Source organism: Lutra lutra, chromosome 13, assembly GCF_902655055.1.
Source record: "Lutra lutra chromosome 13, mLutLut1.2, whole genome shotgun sequence".
NCBI classification, from domain to species: Eukaryota; Metazoa; Chordata; class Mammalia; order Carnivora; family Mustelidae; genus Lutra; species Lutra lutra.
The window spans coordinates 65,279,208-65,302,363 of record NC_062290.1 but is presented as its reverse complement, the minus strand read 5'-3'; the positions used below and the strand labels follow the sequence as shown (position 1 = coordinate 65,302,363).

The 23,156-nt window shown below is 43.0% G+C and overlaps 1 protein-coding gene across 5 annotated transcripts in view; it reads right to left on the bottom strand.

Annotated features, from left to right (window-relative positions):
• Positions 1-1,728: 1,728 nt before the first annotated feature.
• PLPPR1 (phospholipid phosphatase related 1) overlaps positions 1,729-23,156 on the bottom strand; it is a 306,862-nt gene continuing 285,434 nt past the window's right edge. For all 5 annotated transcript variants that reach the window (XM_047701116.1, XM_047701115.1, XM_047701117.1 and 2 more), the window contains 4 exons: positions 16,283-16,533; positions 12,821-12,997; positions 7,670-7,801; positions 1,729-2,846 (listed from right to left, as the gene is read on the bottom strand). In XM_047701116.1, coding sequence (XP_047557072.1) covers positions 2,814-2,846; positions 7,670-7,801; positions 12,821-12,997; positions 16,283-16,533 — 593 coding nt within the window. In that variant the 3' untranslated portion in view covers positions 1,729-2,813. The remainder of the gene's footprint in view (positions 2,847-7,669; positions 7,802-12,820; positions 12,998-16,282; positions 16,534-23,156) is intronic.

The following is a 23,156-nucleotide window of genomic DNA, read 5'->3' as shown; positions in this document are numbered from 1 at the left end:
AAGGCATCCGGGCCTGGATTCATGCGGGTCACGTCTAACGAGCCAAGGATGAGGACACCCCCCAGAGATGGAAGCTGCTGCCAGTGGACCCTGCGGATTGTGGACTAAAGCTAAGACTCAAAAGACTATGAGTTCATTGTTGCTCCTATTGTTATCTGTTTTTATAAGAGCTTCTAAGTCACCTCATAAGACAGAAAAGTATAGGTGGGAAATTAAACAAACGGAATTAGGAAAAGTGGAAAAGGTTATACAAAGAAAGCGGTGAATGGCTAACTCATCAGTCAACTGTGCAACTTAATGTAACCTTATGCCAATTGGCACCCATTAACCCCGTTTAGATGACTTATAACCCCTTACAACAGAAAAACATAGAACCGGCTAAAAAGTCAAGGATTTGACTAATCTCCAAAGAAAAGGGGGGGATGTAAGGGCCTACTTAGCCAGAGCGAGCCATTTTGTTGTTTATGCAGTAAACTTAGATTGAACCTGCCCCTTCCCCCAAGAGGAAAGCGCTTAGAAACAGAATTGGTGAAATACGGCCAAATAGCCCCCAATAACGGAGTCCAGATTCAAGGACGTGTCCGGCCAGATGGAAACGTCCAATCAAGGGAAAGCGCACGTATTACCCGCCAGGGAGCGTGAGCCCCCGCCTTTTGGGCACCAGACAAAGGCGCCAATTCTAGCCAAGGTCATAGGCTGAATTAGATGACTATCATGGGGTAGAATGTAATTCAATTGGCCACCTGTGTGTGGCCAGCCTCAACCACATGGCCTTTACTCTATAAAAGTTAGTCTGTGAGACTGGGAGGGGTCGCCTCTTTGCAAGAGACGGCCCTGGCTGGTCAGTTTGATTCTCGATGCTTGGCGTGAAATAAAGCTTTGCTTGACCTTCTCTTTGTATCAGTCTCGACCTTTTGTCCACAGACCCTTTCACTTGTAACAGAATGCATCTTTCGCATGCTGCGCTTTTCTTACCAACACTATCCCCTGAGCCATCTAAGCAAGTAGATCAGGTTGAAAAACCTTTGAAAAGATGCAACCTTGGTTCAAAGGCGCCTTCCTGTAGTGAGGTCAGGAAGACTGGGATTCTAATACCAGCGCTGACAGGTACAGCACTGCCTTGGGGTCGTCCCAGCTTCCCTGGGCTGTCTCAACAACCAGATTTCCTCGGTGAAAGAATGGGGGCACGGCATCTGGGATGAATAGACTTTCAGCACTCTTTCTTTCCTTGCCTGCTTACCCAACGTCATCAGCCAGACAGCATTCAGAAGATGCACGTGAACGTATGAGTGTGGAAATGTAAACCACTTTAGGCCAGAATGAGATGAGAGATCAGGCAAAGTTTTATTTAGCAGAGGTAAGTTTTTTTCCTAAAAATAACTAACTTTTTATTGACCACTTACATATGGACAGGCTGAAAACCAAGGTAGCTTGTTAGGCATCCAGTTGTGCTTCCAAGTGCTCTAATAATTTCAAGAATTTTTAAATTTTGCCTACACACACCACAGACCCCCTCCTCATACTCACTCACTCACTCACTCACTCACATACTCCCCCCATGGAAGGACCTACCAGTCATGCCTCTAGAAAGGCTTATTTGAGCAGACACGGAACTAAAAGGTATAAACATTCCTTGAGTTCACTTTGTGACTCTTCAAATACTTTCGCCCAGTGGATGAAGCTTAAAACAAACAACATGAGCCAGAATACATTTTGTGATAATTTTTTTTCTTCTCTTTAGAAAAAAAAAATATGTACAAAAAAAAGCTAAGAAGAGCCAACATGGAAGGTGTCAAGAAAACATTCTGATAGGTACAGACAAGGGAGCTCCTTCTTTCAAAGGAGTTACACATTAGTTATTACCATGCTAGAAAAATGAGATGCAGTTAAAATTCTAGAACAATTAAAAGCCACAAAGTCAAGCTGTTGCTCTGGGGCTCTAGGTTGTAGATGCTCTGATACCCTTTCTGTAAAATAATACTGTGCAAAGTGTAAAATATTCATTTTCATATAAAGTCCATACAATATGAGATATAAAACTGTTGAGTTGACAGGGGAGACTGGTACAGGTTGCTTTTTGGAAGGAAGTCTGCAGTGTTACCTGCCAGCCCAAGGACACGATTCCAGAAAGAACTTGCATTTCTGAGCTAGGAGAAACCATTATTGAAGAGAGAACCATGTAGCCCCAACACCCCTCAAATCCAGGAGTCTCTGCCACTTGTTTATGTAAGTAAGTGACTTCATTAATAGATTACTTTAACTTAGAATACAAAACAGGTTAAGAGACAAGGATAAAAAGTTCTTTTTGAAAGAAATATTTCTTTCTGCGCAAGTGATTTTGAGATTTACCATTAACCAACATCGCCCTCCCTGCAACTCAAAAGTTAACTTTCATTAAAATTCAAAAGTTCTGGAGGAGGCAGCAAGTAGAGTAATAAAGGGTTAAAGTGAACTGTTATATTCATTTTATTTCTGTGCCTATAAAACTGAGAAAAGAAGGTTCGTGTACAAATTTCACAAAACAACATCAATCATTGAGTCAATGTGGTTCTTCAATGCACACTGGAACAAGGAGAAAATTTTGTTGGTTTAAAATTCTGGCATAAATATATTAAAGCTGACCAAAAAAAAAAAAAAAAAAAATGAGGGCAAGCTACATCACTTCCTCATACAAAAAAAATGTACAAAACATTAGCCTCTAACTAGATAAACATAATACTTGTCTTCACAGTTTGACATCAAGTAACTGTGTGTCTTGAAGTATTGAATTGGAGGGTGATTAAAAAAAAACAGCTTGTGACACCTCAGCTGTCTCAGGTGACTTCGGTCATGGAGGCAGAGTGATTCTGCAAAGACAAGCAGATGCAGACTCAGCGTGGGCTGACTGACTCATGTGCACACTCACTCTTCCTAGGCTGTGCCCTTGCTCTCTTGTTTCCCGGCTTTGCAAAGGCTGTTCCCTCTCCCTGAAATGCTCTTCCAGGGCCCCTTAAATTGTCACCTCCTCTATTACATCTTCCCTGATACATTTTTTTTAAGTTTTTTTTTAATTTATTTTTTAAGTTTTTTTTTTTTTTTTTTTTTTTTTTTTTTAAGTAATCTCTACACCCCATGTGGGACTGGAACTCATGACCTCGAGAACAAGAGTCGAATGCTTTACCGACTAAGCCAGTCTGGTGCCCCTAAATCTTCCCTGATTTTTCAACCAAAATAGAATAATTTGTTCAACTAAACTTGGTCTCTATAGAATTATCTTATATTATACTTATTCGGTTATATTCTAATAAAAACATCTAAGGATCTCAAAGTAACTTTAGCTGTATCCCACATTTTTAATGTGTTCTAATTTTTGAAAAATTTCTGTATGATTTATTCTTTGAGTCATGAGCTATATAGAAATGAGTTTAATATTTTCAAATGTGTAGGGTTTTTGTTTTTAGGTGTAGATATCTTTGAATTTTTTTTCTAGAGAATGTAATCTGTGTGATACAGATACTGTACAATTTCTTGAGACTTCTCTGTGGTTTATTTTCATGTTTCATGTGTTTTGAGGGCTCTATACAATGCACATTAGATCTACCTTACTAATCATCTGTATCTTCACCGTATTTTGTTTGCTTATTAATTAGAAATGTGTTACAATCTATACTATGATTGTAGCTTTGTCTTTTTTCCTTGTAATTCTATCAATTTTTGCATACACACCACATTTATACAACCCCTACCTCTTCTTTATATAACTTATATATACAGGACCCCCTTTTTGCAGACCCAACACTTCCTCTTGTTTGAACTTAAAACCTCTAGTCCGTGGGGATGGGAAATAAAAGAAACTGTGGTGTTAGATCTGATAGATTATTATGGGGGTTTCTTGATTTCTGTTTGTTTTTAGGACACTAGAGACTTATAGTATATTCCTGAGAGCTCAACTACATATTTTAGAAATGGAGTATTTTATTTTTCAAAGTACTTTTATCTGCCGTATTTGTGAGAATTAGAGCTTGATGCATTTCTTGCCACAGTGTGAAAAATAACTTTTCTTTTTGTGTTTTTACTTTTATAAGATGCTTCCTTTTTGAAAAAAACTTCTGGGGTCAATACTTTGGTCATTTACTTGTGTATAAGATTCTAGTTGAGACTAAGTGGTAAAGATGAAGTAATCCAACAATTGAAGGTAACTAAATGGGTGAATTTGGGCAGATCTCTTTTAACTTTCCAGGTCTTTTTTTCTATTTAATACAAATTTCTATCACTAGTTTCAAATCAAGGGGGCCATTTGATTCCTCTGGGAATATTTTCTTAAATATAAATTATTTTACTTCAGAATTGCTGAATTAGAACCTCTTGGAGTAAGGTTCCAGGCATCTGGGCATCAGCATAAGTTGGATTCTTTTTCTGCTAAGGAAAAAAAATGTCTCCTCCTCCCCAAATCTGAAGACATTGAGAAACTTTATACCAACCCAGAGTAGGTTAATATAATTGTTTCCTCTTTAACTTCATTTCTTTGTTAATATAAACTATGTTTGACAGGCCCACAATTGCTCACCACTAAGGGTGACTGCTTGGGTACATGTAGGCACAGGGGTGCAGAATATGGATGATTCTACACCTGTCTCTTTAGGATCAAAATCACTCTGTGGGTTCCTGGGATGGGGCCTCCGTGAGATCACACTCACTCTATAGGACCACAAAATCATGCTTTGGAAACCTGACCATTTTTGGTTTGTTGGATTCTGTAATTACTTATTTTTTGGTTTTTCTTCAGTACTTGGGAAAGATCTTGGAAAATGTACCTTGTCTCAATCAACTATGCTAAAGGGAATCACAGAAGACAAATATGCAAATCTGAGTTGATGTTTTAGAGAGGAAGAAAAAGCTCTGGAGCCGTGGGGGCTCCAGGTGGCAAAAGGAAAAGAAAGAAGGTCTTGGGAGGAAGAAAAGTTGGGTGGCCAGGTCCCCTCCCTATCCAGTCTTCTTGAGGTATCTTGAACAGTGGGATGGATTTCACATGTATGAATGCATGTTCTGAAGAAAGGTTCATATTTTCTCTCAGATCCCCAAAGTTCTTCCTGGGAAGATGGTTCTATCCCAGAAATTACAAAGGAGCCGGCTTCTAATAGAAAACCTAGGTGTTGGTGTCTCACAGAGAGTTCTTGCTCCCAGGAGAAAATACAGGCATATTTATTTTGGAAGAATGGTAGCTCAGTTCAAACTCACAAATCCCTACTGCATATTTCCTTTGAATGCTAAGAGACGCAGATTTCCAAATGGAATTTTCCTTGAAGGGAATGCCAGGCTGTGAGGTATCATACATTGAGTAGGAACTTTAAGACTTAGATGGGCCTGTTATAATTTTGACTTGGTAACCTTGGGCATGTTTCTTAAATTCCTTGTGCTTCACTTACTTCATCTACAAAACAGAATTAACATTATACCAATTGCAGAATTGTTGTGAGGACTCAATGTGATCGCTTGCAATAAATGCTAATTTTCTTTTCTTGGCCAACAAATAAAGAGTATAATCATCCTAACTACACATAGAAACATTTGATACTAAAAGCAGCTGCTTTGTTACTTGAGTCTTCTACAGTTGGTGTGGAAGGCATCACTTGAGAAGTAATCTCTCTATCCAGCATCCTGTAGCTTTGCTTTGCCTGGCCTACAGAAGTCCTGGTATTCCTTATTAATTTCTATTTTCTTTGGAGATTCAGATAATGACTGCCCATGGTCTGATTTTAGGTTCTCGGTTTTGTCTGAAGTGTTTAGTTCAGGTTTTGGTTCTGGCTTGCCTCTATCCATCAAACATTTGTTTCACACCTAGTGAATGCCAGGAAATATGGAGAGTACATAAGATATGGTTCACAGCATTCAGATCCTCAAAGATCTCCACGTTCTTGGGGGGAGGGACAGATAAGAAGGGACACTTTGGCCTCCATTGGGCAAGACAATCACATGAAGGGCTGTGTATTCAGAAAAGACCTCATTGTGAACCAGATAGGGTGATAGACATGGAAATAAAGATACATGGACAGATTTGAAAGAAGTTCAACTACGGCCTGGAGTGAATAATAACACATAGTTGAAGGAATCTTTTCTCTATCTTGTGGAAGATCAGTTTTTGAAACTCTGTTTGGCACTTTATTTTTCAAGGTAAGTGGAACCCCCAAAATATGGCCTAGATGTCTCTGTGACCTGGATGGTCAATTATTAATTGTTCTGAGGGAGAAGGCAGAAGTCTGGAGGTGGTTTCCAACAGAGGGTAGTGCCTGAGCAGTGTGTGCAGAAGGCTGTCCTCAAACCAGGATGTTCAAGGCAAAGTAGGCAGCATTTAAAAGAACACAGACATTGCCATGTTTGTGGAACTCAGTAAATATTTGTTTGCTTTTAAAACTCACCTTTGTCTTCAGTTGCTTCACCTCAAAAGGAGGGGGAACCATTCTGATCTTATCAGGTACAGTAACAATTTGATAGGGAAGACCAGAGAGAGTCTGTCTCACCGTCTCATTATAAGGGATCACTTTATCATTCAACCCTCATCAATAGGCCAAATATCAATAAACCAGTAAGACATTTTTCAGTATGTTCTTTCTCATTAAACCAAGTCAAAATTTTCACCTTAATACAGGTTAAGGGAAAACAAACAAAATACTTGGCACTGGGCTTAATGGAGGGCTCAACCTTACCAAAATAGAAATGGCTTTACTGTTTTGTTTTTCTTATTAATAAAATTAGAAAGACTTCATTAAATGTGAAAGGAAATAGGACCGTTCATCTCAGAGAGATGTTTGATAAAAGGGAAAAATACTATTTTGTACTCTATGAAGTACATAATTCTAATGGGAGGTGATTTCCTTTTCCTTTGTACTATCTATAAAAACGGTTTTGTAAGAATATAAGTATAAAGAAGGTTTCAAGATAAATAGATTATTACAGAAGAACATTTTAGCAGGACTCAGCCAACTGAGCAAAGGCAGTGAAAACCCTGTTTTGTTATTGGTTATTCTCATTCTCTGACTGCTTAAAGAACCACTCAACTCAGCTCTCCCGCTGGCAAGGTACGCGGCCTTGGGCGAGTTAATTGAACATTGCCATTTTCAGACTCCTATTTTATCTGTGAAATGGGATTTCTCCTATCAGTTCAAAAGGTGTTTGTTCAAATAAGGATGTATTTGTGAAGCACCTAGCAACCGACTGAGGGAAAAAATAAGTGAGTAGGGTTGTATTGAATTTTTTGATTGTGGTCATCAAAATGGATCCCAAAGAATACTTCATCATCATCTTTGGAAAGTGCTTCTAGTCTACATCTATCACTGAATATAATAAAACCTTTCTCTTTCCAAATACTGTCCAGTTACTTAATCAAACTGGCCTCTCTCATAATTGGTCCGAATTTCCTAAATGTGGTATTATGTAGTCGGTCAAGGTGTCTTGAAGCAGCTGGGGTTTAAGCTAGACATGACTAAGGACTTCCTGAGGATGCATGATTCCCAAGGCCCAGACTAACTGAGAGAAGCCTGAAGTTCTTGGAGGCTTTACCTCAGATTTTTGTTAGTGCTGAGTGGATTCAGTGGTATCCGCCTGCTTCTCGTAGAGGAAATGTTTCATTTACCTCCAAAGCTAACAGGTCTCGAGCCTGTGGGTTTGGTTTGCTGAAACTACTTTACTATACCTGTGCACTTAAGGTTTCCAGAGGGCTTTCTATCCTTGGGAAAGCCATGAGGGGTACTCCGCGGGGATCCTCAGGTTTGGGTTTGGAAGGAGATCCTTGTGTTCCTTTAAAGTTATGGACCACACACATGCCCTGCAAGGGGAGGGGACAAAAGACCAGGGTCACACTGCAGCCATCAACACCTGGCCCTCTCGAAGGGTGGCAGGCCTTTCCCCTAGAATGTCTTTGCCACCGTGACTTTTTTTCCCTTCGAGCCAGTGGGTAGGGACCACATAAAGACCTTGGGCACAATCTAGGTGTTTGCTGAGCACCTCTAAGGGCTGAAGAACCATCTGACCAATCACCATGAGGTCAGTGAAAATCAACCTTCCCCATTGTGCCTGTTTCCCCACCTGTAAAATGGAAATAACAACACCTCTTTCATAGATCTATAGTGATTAAAAGACACAATGAGTGTAAACTACCTCATAATAACAGCTGACATTTACTGAGGGCCGCTCCATGGCTGGCATTGTCCTGAGAATTTTCCCTTCCTGCATGTAACCCACTCAACTATCTTACAAGGGAGGTACTATTATCATCTCCAACTTAGGCAAGGAGGCATGGTGAAGTTAGATAACTTGTCCAAGATCACAGAGAGATTTTAACTCCATAGCCCCTTGGTCATTCCACCATACTTTCCTGCCTCTTCCCAAGTGCCAAACTCATGGAAAATAATCAGTGGGAGCTAGTCTTCACCTTCTGCCCAAGATGACCATCCTTAAATCATAGGACTACTGTTTGCTTGAGATTAAATAATGCCGTGGCACATTTCCTCTATTGCTTCCATTAAAGTACTCTCCCTCTAAACTACTACTCACTTTTCTTTATTTCCTACTAAGGCCCCCTTCATAACTGAGTCTGTCTTTACCATCTTCTCTGCTTCTTTTGCCCTCATAGAGTTTATCTGTCTCTTTCTGTGCTCTCTCTCCCCTTGTTCTGAATCTTTGTTTCTATATCCAGTATCCCTGAATCTTTTTTTTTTTAAAGATTTTATTTATTTATTTGACAGAGAGAGATCACAAGTAGACGGAGAGGCAGGCAGAGAGAGAGAGAGAGAGGGAAGCAGGCTCCTCGCTGAGCAGAGAGCCCGATGTGGGACTCGATCCCAGGACCCTGAGATCATGACCTGAGCCGAAGGCAGCAGCTTAACCCACTGAGCCCATCCAGGTGCCCTCCCTGAATCTTTTTTTAAAGGAAATTTTAGCTTTTTAAAAAAGATCTTATTTATTTATTTGAGAGAGAGACAGAGATAGCGAGAGAGAGCACAAGCAGGGAGAAGCAAGTTTCCTGGGAGCAGAGAGCCTGATGGGGGCTCAATCCCAGGACCTTGAGATCATGACCCAAGCCGAAGGCAGACACTGAATCGACTGAGCCACCCACTCACCCAGTAACTTTGAATCTCTCTTGTCACTCTTCAAACCCGGCAGAACATTTATGTAAATATTCTCTACTTGGCTTTCTTCCATCTCACTCTCCAGGTCTGGTTAAACTGCCTCCATTAAAGAAATGGGAGAAATGGGAGGTATAGGAGCTCTGGAGTTGGAAAGACCCAGGTTAGATTTATGGCTTTCTTGGTTGGGTGGCCATTGGGCAAGTTACTTATTTTTGAGCCTAACTTTCTTCACCTATAAAATGAGGATAAGAATATAATTCAGCTTGTCCTAGGAGCACGTGACTTGGTGTATACAAACGGTAGAACATGTAGTGATTGCTCACTTAATAGTCCCCTCCCCACCATTTCATTTTCACAGAAAACGCAAAACAAGAATGCACGTAGGCTGCAGGTATGCTCCCGTTCTCGGACTCTTCTTTCCCTGTGTCCTCTGCAAGTCTCCAGTTTAGAGAGCTTCCAGTCTCCTCTAAGACCCATTTCCAAGCTCAGTGTGAGTGCATGTGCGGTGTGTACGTGGGCACACACAGAAAATAGCGGGAGATTGTGGGGTCTCTCTCCTGCCAGAGCGAATCAGTAGCAGTTCTGGGTCTTACATAAAGACTGTTTGTGGAAAAAAAAAAAAAAAAGTCTGATATTTTCCATCCACTGGGAAGCCAGTAACAGAGCAAACACTAACTGAGTGGTAGGAAACAGGGCTGCAAGTTACTCAGAAAAATCGAGTTTAATACCAAAGCAGAATTTGTATATGGCTCCTTAGAAAATGCACAAAGGATTTCCCAGATTCATCCCATAAAACCTCATGCAGTAGCTTGGGACTGTGAGCACTGCTCTTTCTCTCTAGCTGGAGATGCTGGCTCCAGGACGGAGGGACAGCAGAACTGTTTGACTTCTGAGCCCAAGCCTTCATTTTTGAACTGCTTATCTGTCTTTGAGAACCATCTCTTCTCTTGAAGCCTCCCATACTCTTTCCTTCTTTTAAAGAGCAGACATTGGAAATTACTCCTTAGGGGATATCAACATCTGAGGACCATTTCAGCACCGTTTTTCCTACAGCTTCATACAGACCATTTGCACTGAAGTCCTCTGTCTTTTACTTTAGAAAGAAAGCTTGGGGGGCGCCTGGGTGGCTCAGTGGGTTAAGCCGCTGCCTTCGGCTCAGGTCATGATCCCAGGTCCTGGGTTCGAGCCCCACATCGGGCTTTCTGCTCAGCGGGGAGCCTGCTTCCTCCTCTCTCTCTCTGCCTGCCTCTCTGCCTACTTGTGATTTCTCTCTGTCAAATAAATAAATAAAATCTTTAAAAAAAAAAAAAAAGAAAGAAAGCTTGGATCCATTAAAAATAATTTTGAATTAAAATGGAGCTTCCTAATCTCCCCTGGGAGATCAGTGTTCTGAGTAAATGTGAGCATTTTCTGTATCTCAGCAGATAAAAAAGTTGGAAAACTCCAAGTTAGAGATGGGGAGAGGCATATGTCTATTTTGTACATTAAGTAGCACAAGGAGGAGGGATAGGACAAGAAAGAATTAGGTCCCAGGACTGTGAAATGCATCTATGTGCGATGCCAGTCTTTTTTTTTTTTTTTTTAAGATTTTATTTATTTATTTGACAGACAGAGATCACAAGTAGGCAGAGGCAGGTGGAGAGAGAGGAAGCAGGCTCCATGCTGAGCAGAGAGCCCGATGTAGGGCTCGATCCCAGGACCCTGGGATCATGACCTGAGCCGAAGGCAGAGTCTTTAACCTACTGAGCCACCCAGGCACCCCGCGATGCCAGTCTTAATGGGGGCTTTGGACCAGAGTAGGCAGGAGGGTAGGAGGGACATTAAGGCTGTGATGGCTTTTGCGTTTTAGGGATAGCTTGTTGAATATGACCAGGGGACTCGTTTTCTGCACAACATATGACTCTCCAGGCCCACTGATTTACTATAAATCCTCCTGGGTATATTTAAAATCCCTGAAGAGTATTTAAAAATTATACTTCTGTGGTATGCCCACAAAACAAAATATTCCACAGCAAGAAAGAGAAGTGAATTATTGCTACATGTTACAATAGATGAATCTCAAAATAATTATGCCAGGTGAAAGATAGCAAAAAAAAAAAATACATACATATATATATGTATAGATATATATATGGATATAGACTTGGGTGCCTGCGTGGCTTAGTTAAGTGGCTACCTTCGGCTCAGGTCATGATCCCAGAGTCCTGGGATCGAGCCCCGCATCAGCTCCCTGCTCAGTGGGGAGTCTGCTTCTTCCTCTCCTGCTCCTCCTGCTTGTGTTCCCTCTCTTGCTCTCTGCCAAATAAATAAATAAATAATCTTAAAAAAAAAGAATATAGATTCTATGATTCAATTCATATGAAGTCCTAGAAAAAGCAAACTCATATAGAGTGATAGAATGATGGAAAGATCAGTAGTTGCTCGGGAATGAGGTGAAGGAAGAGAGAGAAGGATGTATCTGTATGTCAAAATTTATTGGGGCGCCTGGGTGGCTCAGTGGGTTAAAGCCTCTGCCTTCGGCTCAGGTCACGATCTCAGGGTCCTGGGATCGAGCCCCGCATCGGGCTCTCTGCTCAGCAGGGAGCCTGCTTCCTCCTCTCTCTCTGCCTACTTGTGGTCTCTATTTGTCAAATAAATAAAATCTTTAAAAAAAATGTTTATCAAATTGTACACTTCTTGTGCCACTTATGATCTGCCTAGCATACTTCAATAAAATTGTAATAAGATAAAAACAATAAAAATTAACCTCTTCACTTCCAATCCAACTCAGATGAAAAGATTTCCTAGCTGAGCAGGTGGCAAGGTCCCCATCTATTTGAGGAACTAAAATCATCGGAAATGTCAAGAGATGGAGAAAACTGTATTACCCCAAACTCTTCTCCAGAAAGGTTATTATATGTAGTTGAGCAGCCAACTGGAGTGGAAACACGTTGCCCAAGAGCCACGTTCAGATGGTAATAGAAGCCTTTTAGAAAGTCTGGGTGTGGCTAGAGGAGGGTTTTCATACTGCTGAGTGGGATATACAAGCTTGGACCAGAGCTGAACTTCTGGGGTGCCTGAGAAGGGGCTCTCTTGCTTCCACCCATGGTCTTTGTTTTCCGTTCTTCCCTCAAGCAACACTTGGCCTCTGCTCTCAATACCTTCTGCACAAATATTTAAAGAACAATGCTCTGGGGATGCCTGGATGGCTCATTCCTTAAGCGTCTGCCTTCAGCTCAGGTCATGATCCCAGGGTCCTGGGATGGAGCCCTGTGTGTTGGGCTCCCTGCTCCATGGGGAAGCCTGCTGTTCCCTCTCCCACTCCCCCTGTTTGCGCTCCCTCTCTTGCTATCTCTCTCTCTGTGTCATAAATAAATAAAATCTTAAAAAAAAAAAAAAAAAAAGAAGAAGAACACTGCTTTAAGGTACGCCAAATTACTAGTCTGCCAGGCCTCATTCCTTAGCCCAGGAGGGGTTGGAGGAAGTGGGACAAGCCATTGGCCCCAGGTATTCCTCTTCCTGACCGCCATGGGGAATATGCAATCAGATTCCTGGAAGAAAATGTACTTTAGAAGTCCTTTTTGTGGCAATAGGATGCATAATCCTTAGGGGGGAAAATGGCAATTTACGAGGCTGGGGCAGGAGGAACATGGACTTGCTCCGCGGTCTGGCTAATCCGACTCGCCGTGACCCTGGACAGACTTTCAGGGGAAACAGAAGGAGGGAAACCGACCCACCAGAAACAGGGCTACAGCGGTGCCCAGGATGAAGCCGGCAATCACGTCGGAGCCGTGGTTCCGGTACTCGGAGACCCGATTGAGGCCTGTCAGGAAGGCGGAGCAGAGGGTCCCCAGGCACAGCACGGGTTTGGCCAGACGACTACTCTTTGTCTTGATTGTGCTTGTGATGTACATCTGGAACAGGACGGAGACCCGTGAGTGCGAGGCTGCCTGCGCGGGGCGCAAACCCACACACGCGTTCACACACACGCGCACCGGTACGTGCAAACGGAGGCAAACAGGGCCGTGCCAAGGCGGACACACTGACCGCTTGAACATCCCACCAAGTCGCTTAGGTTAGAATCTGGGTCGGAAACCAGTGCAGCAAGAACCACACACAGCCACACATGCGTCGTGTTGCTCTGTGTTCTAGGGGCCCATAAACAGAAATAGCGATGCAGGGACCCGCTGCAGAATAAAGATCAGCTTTAGAACAGGCATCTTTTATGCAACAAATTCAAGATTCACTTGGGGGGTATTGGGAAACCCATATCGAATCTCAGAGACCAAATTAACCTTCTGTGAGAATGAATTTTATGGAAGAGAAGACCAGGTAGGTGAGTGGCCATACATTTCCCTTTTGGTGTCCCCCACAGTTCTAGCTGATTCTTCGCACTCGTAGGCAAGAAATATGAAAGCATTGACTGGTTAGTAGATTGACAGAAATAGAAGTTTCAGATGAGTGCGTCACACAAAGGTTTTAGCTGCGCTGGGAAATGGATTTTCACAGTCCTTGGAACAGCTGTGATGGGGTCTGTCCATTTACTCTGGCGTGCTTTAAAATACTGAGCCTTTCTATGGGTTTCACAACATCCGAAAGGTTGGGAAGATCTGACCTGAGGAAAGGATGATGCAATTTATGATACCTGAGATGTAGGCTGTTCTTGTTCATTGTGGGGAGTTGGGCAAGACTCTTCAAGTTTCAGAGGCTCGGTTCTTAAATGTGTGTCTTGTGGGCTAGAGCCTCTTCCAAAGAAGTCGTTAATCACCTTTGGTAATGGTTACAAGAAGCCACTAGAGGGCATTACTGATCCATCCCATAATTTCTTTAAAAATTTGACAAGTGAGTTTGCAATTCTGAGAAATAGTTCGCTAATACTCATGGTCTCTAGTGTATTTTTATGGCCTGAGCACAGACAAGTTCAAATAGATGCGTTCTACAATATGACCATGGAAACTTAATTTCCTAAATTCACCGTTCACAACAGTGGTGTGAATACAGGCAGACAGGATCCTCTATTACTGGTAATAGATGTGCTATGGAAAACCGTGGTCCGATCAGCTACATAAATGAGAACACATCACGACACCATTCTGACCCTGTATAGGAAACGTTACTTAACACCCATACCAGGTATGTTTAACTTGAGTATTTAATTTTTTTTTTCCTTAGGTATACCCTTTATAAATCCTTCCCATAAGATTACAAACTATCAAGAGCATGGGCTTATGGTTAGTATTCTTCACAGTATTAACCAGTACTTAGGACATCCTTGTTGAGTAATTTCTGAAAGCCCTTCACACATAGTAGGGGCTCAAAAAGAGTTCACACAGTTGGAATCTTGTATCAGGGTTTATCTGATTATAGTCCATCTGTGGCCATGATTTGGATTGGATTATATCCGAATCCTCGAAAACAAGTGCTACAGCAGCATCTCTTCTGAGTGAACAGACTTCTTTTTACTCAGAAGAAATTTATATCTCATCTGATGAGACAATCAGTTATTATGAGTAACAGGTTAATTTTTATAGTGGTGTTACACAAATTTCACACAGCAATGACTTGAGTTGGATCAATATACAGAAAAGGGTTCAAGAGTACATTGCTTCATATGAAATTTGGTTCTAGATAATTCAGAACAAATGGATATTTTGAAAGTGGAAAAATATGCTGACTGCCTGAGAGGATATTTTTTTATTTAAAAAATATGTGGCCTGCCAATCAATTGATTGATCAATCGATCGATCTATCATAAAGCAAAGAAGGCTTACCAAGCTACAACTGATCTGTTTTGTAAGTTGAGGTTTCTCTATTATCTACATGCATGTTTCCTTAATGAGCGGCAGCTGAAATAATTTTTATCACATACTCATTAAAAGGTAGACCTAAAAGGAATAACTAGGAAAGCTAATTTTGGGTAATTCATCCTACAGATGTGATCCTGTGAGCTCGACACAAAGGAACCATTGTTTTAAAGAGAATATTCAGCAATTTATTTTAACTATGCTAAATAGTCCGGACATGTAGTCAGTCACCTTCTCTCCACCCTGAATTTGTCTCCAGGGATGTCAGAGACACTCTCCCATCAGAGGCAAGCTCTCAGCAGAGAGTACAGTTACTCTCCCTGGAAACTGTGGGAACCTGCCCCCCTGGGGGTAGGGTGAGTCTTGCTCAGAACCTCTGGGAAGAATGGATTATTTTAAGGGGGTCTTTCCTCTGCCCTCTCCTTCCCCTCCCTTTCATTGAGAATCACTAGACTAGTCATACCTGGAACTAAGTTCAAGTAAGGAAAAGGTGTGTTTTTGACCAATAGTTGCTCTTTCACAGGTAAAGGCATGGGATACCCAGCTTTTGAGCTGATCCCTTCTTTACTTCCTTCCATACTCCTGGTTCTAAGGAAGCATAGGCCAGAGAAAGGGAAGATGAAGTCAACCCAAAATGGACACAATGAAAGAGTAGGAAAATAAAAAGGACACCATTGTTTCTTCTTGTATTTTAAGGCATGAGACACATTTCAGGTTTTTTTCTGTAATGAAAGCAAAAAATGTAAAGAGAACATTACATCCTAGCGGGAGCAATCAAACCCTGTATGATTTGCGGAGCAGCGAGAAGTGAACTTTTGGGTGTTGGGGCTCATGTAGTATTGTCCAACTCTTCTGGCTAAATAAAGAGGAAGAGTGTCAGGAGGAGCAGAGGGAAACTGTGTTTTTCTCCCAGGTGTGCTGTACTCTCCAGGCAGCCATGTGCTTGAAGGCCCACACCTGCAAATTTGTAGGCAGGTATAAGAAATGTGTGCTGTTCTGGGACCAATGAAAACTTTGGCAAAGAGTGTTGTTGTGGGCAAGTGGAAGAATCCTGGACATGGTGCCAGGAGCGTAGGTACCAGCTCCAACCTGGGGGCTCTCAGCTATTTTCTGGGCCTCAGTTTCTGCATCTGTAAAATGGGAAGACCTGACTAAGAGATAATCAACCCTGCCAAATTAATAGCCTCTGGCAGGTCAGTACATTACCCTGGATGTTGGGGAGGGGGGTAGGGGCAACAGTGTGATGCCGTACAAGAGAAACATGCTGTCACGTGTTTCCTGTAACACTCTAAGTGACAGCAATAAGAGAAAGAAGGTGAGGAGGGGAGAGAGACTCCCGTTCAGGCCAAACACTCGTCTTGGTCTTGGGAGTGACAACAGGACTTCAGTACTCACCGTGGCATATAAGGCGGAGTAAATGCTCAGAGCAGCGTGTTTGGAGGGAAAGGATCTCCGAGCCTTTTCTATCACTTCCATGTCCCCAGTGCAAATGTTCCCATTGTTGATGAACTGGTGGTGTGGCCGGCAGTCTGCACTGGTGTAGTTCGGCTTGCACACTGTCAGGAAGTATGGCGTCAGGTGCCCCGTGACCACCTGCCCGGCATTTACAAAAATGTCAGTAGCAAAAAGTCCGAAGGCAAATACCCCTGCAAGGAGAGTGGAAATGATCAGGAATGATGACGTCGATACGGTTTTGTCCCCGAGAGAAGAGAAGTTGTCCACAACAACCCGCCAAAGAGGACCTCACTGGAGTCAGATGGTCCCCTGACTTTTGTCTTTGCAGGGACTGGTGCCTGCTTCCCCAACCATTATGTCCTCTAAACTGACGCAGACCTTCTGCTGTTTGCATGTTATTGTTTTGTATAAGTAAGGTGGGAGCAACACGTTCAAATGGAAAGAACTAGAATTTTGGAGTCCGACTGATCTGCCTCCCTCGAGCCCCAGCTTTGCTGATTCACTCACTGTGTGTAAGCTATTCGCCTTCTCTGAATCTTGGGACCCTCACTCACAACATGGTTGGGGGCGATGATGCCTCACAAAGAAGTTGGAAAGGTGACATGGGATAGGTCCAAAATACCCACCACGGTGCCTAGTTTCAATAGCTACTCAACAGCAGTTCATTCCCTTTTTTTCCCCATAGAAAACATATTCTCCCTGGTCCTGTTTGGAAATGCAAGTACTCAGAAGGGGTATCTATGAAATCAACGGCAGCTGAGAGTGAATGGGGTTGTGCGGGAGTTAACCCTAAAAGAGAGAAAGAAGGTCATTCCGGAAACCTCGATTGAACTGGATGTTTCATTGATGTTGGGCAGAGAAAATGAGAAGGGACGAGTGTTAAAGACGGAGCGTTCCTGACTGCTGCTGTAACAGCCTTCCACAAACTGAGCTGCTGAGAACAACACAGGTGGACCCTCTTAAAGTTCTAGAGGTCTGAAGTCCAAAACAGGTTTCACTAGGCTAAAATCAAAGTGTTAGCAGCTGTGTTCTTCCTGGAAGCTCGAGGGTAGAATTCATACTTTGCCTTTTCTAGCATCTAAGCTGCCTTCATTCCTTGTCTTTGACCCCTTCCAGCAATCATACCGTCATGACCTCTGCTTCTATTGCCATACTTCCTCCTTTGACTCAGATTCTCCTGCCTCCCTCTTATAAGGACGCTTAGATTACATCGGGTCCACCCGACTAATTCAGGATAATCTCATCTCGAGATCCTGAATTAGTCACACCCGTAAATTCCTTCTTGTCATATAAGGTATCAAATCTACACAGTTTCTAGGGATCAGGATACAGCCATTTGGGGAGAGGAGGGTATGGTTCTTCCGGCCACAATGACTTTGCTGTTTGGCCAAGAATCCTGTGGATAGGCTATCTTTCCTATCTTTTCTGGATTTTATCTGTCCTCTGGCAAATTCTACGGGATTAGTCCCAATAAGATTGAACATGATAAAGCAGAATTCCTTACGGGAAGCTTCCCTGTGAACTCTTTCAAAGCCTATACAGTACGGCGATAGCTTCTCAATGGACTATTGTCTGTTCAATACACCAAGAGGTGCTGCAGCGCCGAGCCACGTACAAGTTGTTGGAAGGGATAAAGATTTCTGAAACGCGGCTCAATTATGGGAGAAGTTGGCAAGTGCGAGAGAGAGGCAGTGTTAACCCTTGTAAATGTCAAGGATCTGCTATAGTTTCAGTTAAATGTCTACCCAACTCGGATTCCCATACGATGTCCTCGATCTGCAAATTGTGCTGATATGAGCACCCAAAAGTTAATCCATTATAGCAGAAATGAAGGCAAGTTTGGCTGAAACCTTCATCCGGTTTTCATTTTGATCTGTATTGACTGCTGTCATTTTCCTTTTTGTGGCTCTGCCAGGATGTGCTTTATCACAATGAGAACTGGCTCTTTAATAGCTTTGGCTGGCTCACTCTCAGATGGTCTGACCTCTGAGAGTAGGCAATCATTGATCATTCATGGCAATTTTCACCTCCAGGTTCTGGAAGTCTGAATGGTTAGACATTTTTTTTTTTAACACCTTCAAGGGAGATTCTTAAAGACCAGTTCTCCCTGGCTTTTTCAAGGGGGCAATAAGTCTGTCTCGGCATACTTTTCCAGGAAACTAGGGTAATTTATGATTTGAAAAAGGGAAAGTGGCAGCACTTTCCTCTGGCATTCTATTTGTCAGAAGTGCTTCCCATTGGGGCAGGTTTGATCTTTCTGAGATGGGATTTCCAGGCTCCTCGGCTTGGTGTCTGAGGTGTCTCGTGGCGGTGCTGCCGTGGGCAGCTCTGCTCTTTATTGTTCTGGGATATTTTTGCAGAGAGTGGGCCTTCCCCTCTTCCTCTCTGCTTCCTTAGGATCACCTCTGCTTTTCCTGATGGCTTAACAAGCATCTGCTTTCCAAACAGTTCATTCTGGTGCATTTGATCTAGCTTCAGAAGGGCCCTGTGGCAGCCCTGGGGAATCCACCTGCCTGACATGGGCGGCGACAACAAAGGGCGGTGGACCCCACAGCATCGAATCACAGAGAATGTCGGATCCTACAGGGCTTTTGTGAGACACTCCAGCTATGGCTCTGAACCCTGAGCTCCTTGTGTGTCTTTTCCCAGCCTCAGAAGTTCACAATGGCTACTTTTGTCCTTAGGGTCAGGTGGAACACTGTTTATGGTGTCCTGTATTGCCACATATGATTTGAAGGAGATGTTTTTAACATGTCTATAGAACCTACCTTGGGATCAAAGATTCTTTCAGTAATGTCCTATTTTTGAAATTTTAACAGATGCGGTTTTTCATTCCTCTAACGCCCCCTGGTGGGTTCTATTTATCTTCTGAATCCGCTCCCAATAGTACTCCTTGCTTGGGGGGAGCTGATCACATTTATGAATGGATTAACTGCCAACAAAATAGTCTAAAAGTAAAGCGCTTTTGATTTGCCAGAGCTCCGTGCCTGAGACGCATGTCAATATCGTTGCTTTGTTTGGAATTCCAAAAAGGCTTGGATCGGAAGACTAAGAGCCATGGTCTGACCACTGAGTTTCTAAAATCAAACGTAACATAGGGGAGGATGTGGCTGGGGAGGACACACAAGGAGGAGTGGGAACCCTGGCTCAGGGCGTGAAGAGGCGTTGCCATACACTCTGCCTCACACTGGCTGTCAAACCCACGGGCAGGGCAACAGAAACCTCCAGGATGACTTTTGGAAATCTAGTGGAAGCACGTTCCATCCCATCTCAGGGTAGAGCTCAGGAGCACTGCAACTTTTTGGAGAAGCTTCATACCCAGCATGGTATCAGAATGGTGTGCCTCTATTAGCAAGGGCAGAGGGAGGGGCAAACTGGTAGAGCTCAAGGGACACCTCACAAGGCTCAGACATCCTGGTGTGGTGTGGGGTAAGCACTTGTAAACTGCCCCACTCTAAGGGATGACGGGCGTTAGAATGCTGAGAGGACAGGAGGCTAGAAGGGCCTGGAATTAGGACAAAGAAATTGATGATGTCTATTGTCCTTGTCAGGATGACACAGATCAGCCAAGGGAACCTGAGCATGCTTCTTCTTTGTGGCCTAAATAGGACACCTGTCAGGCACGAAGAAGGAGAAAGGATGAAGAGAAAGGAAGACAAAAGTATTAAAAAGTCCTTATTTTTTACCCTCAGGATTCCATATGGGTTCGTCTGATCTCAGTCTGTCTCAGGACAAGTTAGGATCTTTGATTGCTAACAATTTAGGGCGTGGAGGTGAAACTCCGAGATCTGGTCCGTGCTATGGAATCGGTGCAGGAAACTACCCTTTTACTCAAATGTGAACGTAGCAGGAGCAGTGACATAACCAGGAAATGTGCATAAGGAGAACTAGCAAAGCCATGCATAACTGGCATGCTAGAAAAAGATACTAGGACTCAGATCAGAATACCTTTAGGCCTTCCAAAAAAAAAAAACTGGTCAAAGTACATAACCAGACTTCCTGGTGCCAAGGAGGATGTTACTGCTTTCCACACAGGTGACTCTCCTTAGGAAGCCTACCCCCAGAGAGTAGGATGGTAATGGGGGGAGGGGGCATTGGTGAGGTGAGGGAAGGACTAAATTCCTTTTAGCCACAAAGGTCCTGTGACCTGAAGGGAAACCTCTAAATTGAAGGCCAACTATTCTATATTAAATTATAAATGTGTAATTTCCAGTTTAAAATGGCGCCTTGCTTGATTGCCCCTGGTAGAGCAGCTCTCAATGATCCACTGAAGCATACATGATGCCTGTGAAAAAAGAGGGAAACTCCCAGAGCCAACCTGAAGGGAGAGTCAGGAAGGGGTTTCCATTATCAGTAAGAGACATGGAGTGCGTTCTCTCTCTCTCTCTCTCTCTCTCTCTCTCTCACACACACACACACGCACACACAAACACACGGACTTTTACTTCAGGAAAATTCAAACTTCTTAGAAGACAGAGATGAGGGGAGAAAATCAAGGGCGAGATTTCATTTCTCTCCTACCATCTGGCCCCTGACTCAGAGGTTCGGGATTGAGATTCCTCAGAAAATATGGCCGTGGTCACCCTACTGGATGAGTTCTGCTCTTTGAATTTGCCTGGAACTATCTTCCCACCTTCTTCAGTCTTCTCAGCGTTTTCAGAGACACACTCCTGGGCAAGAACTAGGTGGGAGGCAGCAGAGGCACAGGCAGCAGCCTCTTCTGGGAACAGACCCACAGGCTCTAGAGACAAGCGCCTGCTGGGCCCTGCAGTTGTGTGTGCTCTTCTTCTTTAAGGCATTGGGGGTACAAGGAGCGGAGGAGCTCCAGCAGGAAGCCTGCTGACTGGGGACCGGCTCGCGCTGTGCACACCAGCCTGCTCTCCAGCTGTAGCTCTGAAGAGCAGGCCAAGAGCAAGCCACACTTCTGTCTGCTGATCAATACTATGGGTGGGTTTTCCTCACCTGAGTGGATAGGGTGAAAGAAATAATCATGTATCACATGGGGTTTTGGAAAAAAATTCCTATATTAGACTAGTATGATACTGTTTTACTTTTTCCTACCTGTTGTCCCAGTGAGAATTTTACATGTGTGTGATTTTCTAGTGATGGCCAACCCTCCCATTGGAATTGCAGAATATACAAGCCCTCTAAGAGCACTGAGAACGTCTATTTTAACATTGCATCCTAAGCACCCAGTATCAAATGTGACGGTAAACATTTAATATTTATTTGTGAATCAATTAATGGACTGCTAAAGAAACATCAGAATAAGAACAGAAGAGGATGAAAAAGCATAGGAACGTGTCCAGACTTTCTAGCTCATGTGAGTGTCTCACATCCCCGATTCCATTGAACACAGGGTTGATGTCTAACCATTTAGCATGTAAATCGTAGGGACTGTGTCTCTTTTTTATAAACTTCCCCAAAATTCAGCATAGGCACTTAGGGAATAAAGAGGATAATTGGAAACTGGGACTTTCTAAGTGTCTCATGAATCAGGAAAACTTGTAAATCATCATTTGGAAATTAAGGGTGTCTCCATTTTCAGTGCAGCAAGAGTGAAAAAAAGAACCTTAAATTGGAATCTGGGGATCCCTGCTGTACCCAAGAGGAGAGACTTCCTACCGAGGAGAGCTGTGAAGCACCGAATCTGGAAATCACGATCAGCTTGGGGACAATTTTATACTTAGACATCTTCGAGAGAAATGTCTCCATTTCTGATCCAGAGTACTTGCAATGGTTGTCAGTTTAAATATGAACACAGGGGTACATGAAATCATGACTCCTGACTATTTTCATATGGAAAAACTAACATCTAGAACTTTCAAAAAGAAAAGGATATTGAAAAAGACACAAAACGACTTATCTGGGTTAGGTTGGTAACAGTATCTCTGAAGAGGGGGAGGGAATCCCATTTCTCCCTCAACACACGTTCTCAGCTTCTTATCAAACATTTCTAAAAGAGGGCTGCTCTTTTGTCTATGTTGAGCAAAACAGGGCACTGAAAGAGAGGACTGAAGAACTATGTGCTGTGTGACATTGAGAAGGCTTGAACATTTTCTTGTGTTCAAAATTTAACCAGCTTTGTGAATCTTTTGCCTTAGCTTTCCTACTATGATGGTCAAGAAACAGGGAATACATCAGTTCCTAGCCTTTGTTTTCGTGGGAAAATGGGTATTCCACACAAGCAAGTACGAATACGGGGTTCACCAGTGCCATATTCTACAGTGGAAGGGGAACACCTAAGGAACTCTTACACGTTCAGTTTCTTCAATGGACATCTCAACAGGGATGTCTTCTTTAGCCTCCTTTCTGAGGACAATTCCTCAGGGTTTTTCCTCTTTCAAATGTCTGACTTCTCTCTTACTCCTGCTGACCTTAAATATTTGCTCCTCAGTTCCCCTAGACAGTGTGGATCCAAAGCCTGGTTGACAGAGACAAAGATACTAAAAGTTTGCCAGAGGCTGTGAAATGTTTTTCTTTTTAAAAGAGTTTATGGATTGAATGATTGATTTAGAGTGCGCATGTGCGAGGGGGGTGGGTGCGGGGAGCGGAGGCAGAGGGAAAGGAGAATCTTAAAGCAGACTCCATGCTGAGCATAGAGCCCCACATGGGACTTGGTTTCAGGACTCCAAGATCATGACCTGAGCTGAAATCAGGAGTTCTACGCTGAACCGACTGAGCCACCCAGGCACGCTGGCAGTGGAATAGTATAATAAAATGGAGAAAGTAGATGCAAATAATTCTAGGAAGCATGCCCTAGATACAAACTAAATGTGGAAAGGGAAGATTTTAGATTCCTTACCTACCAAAG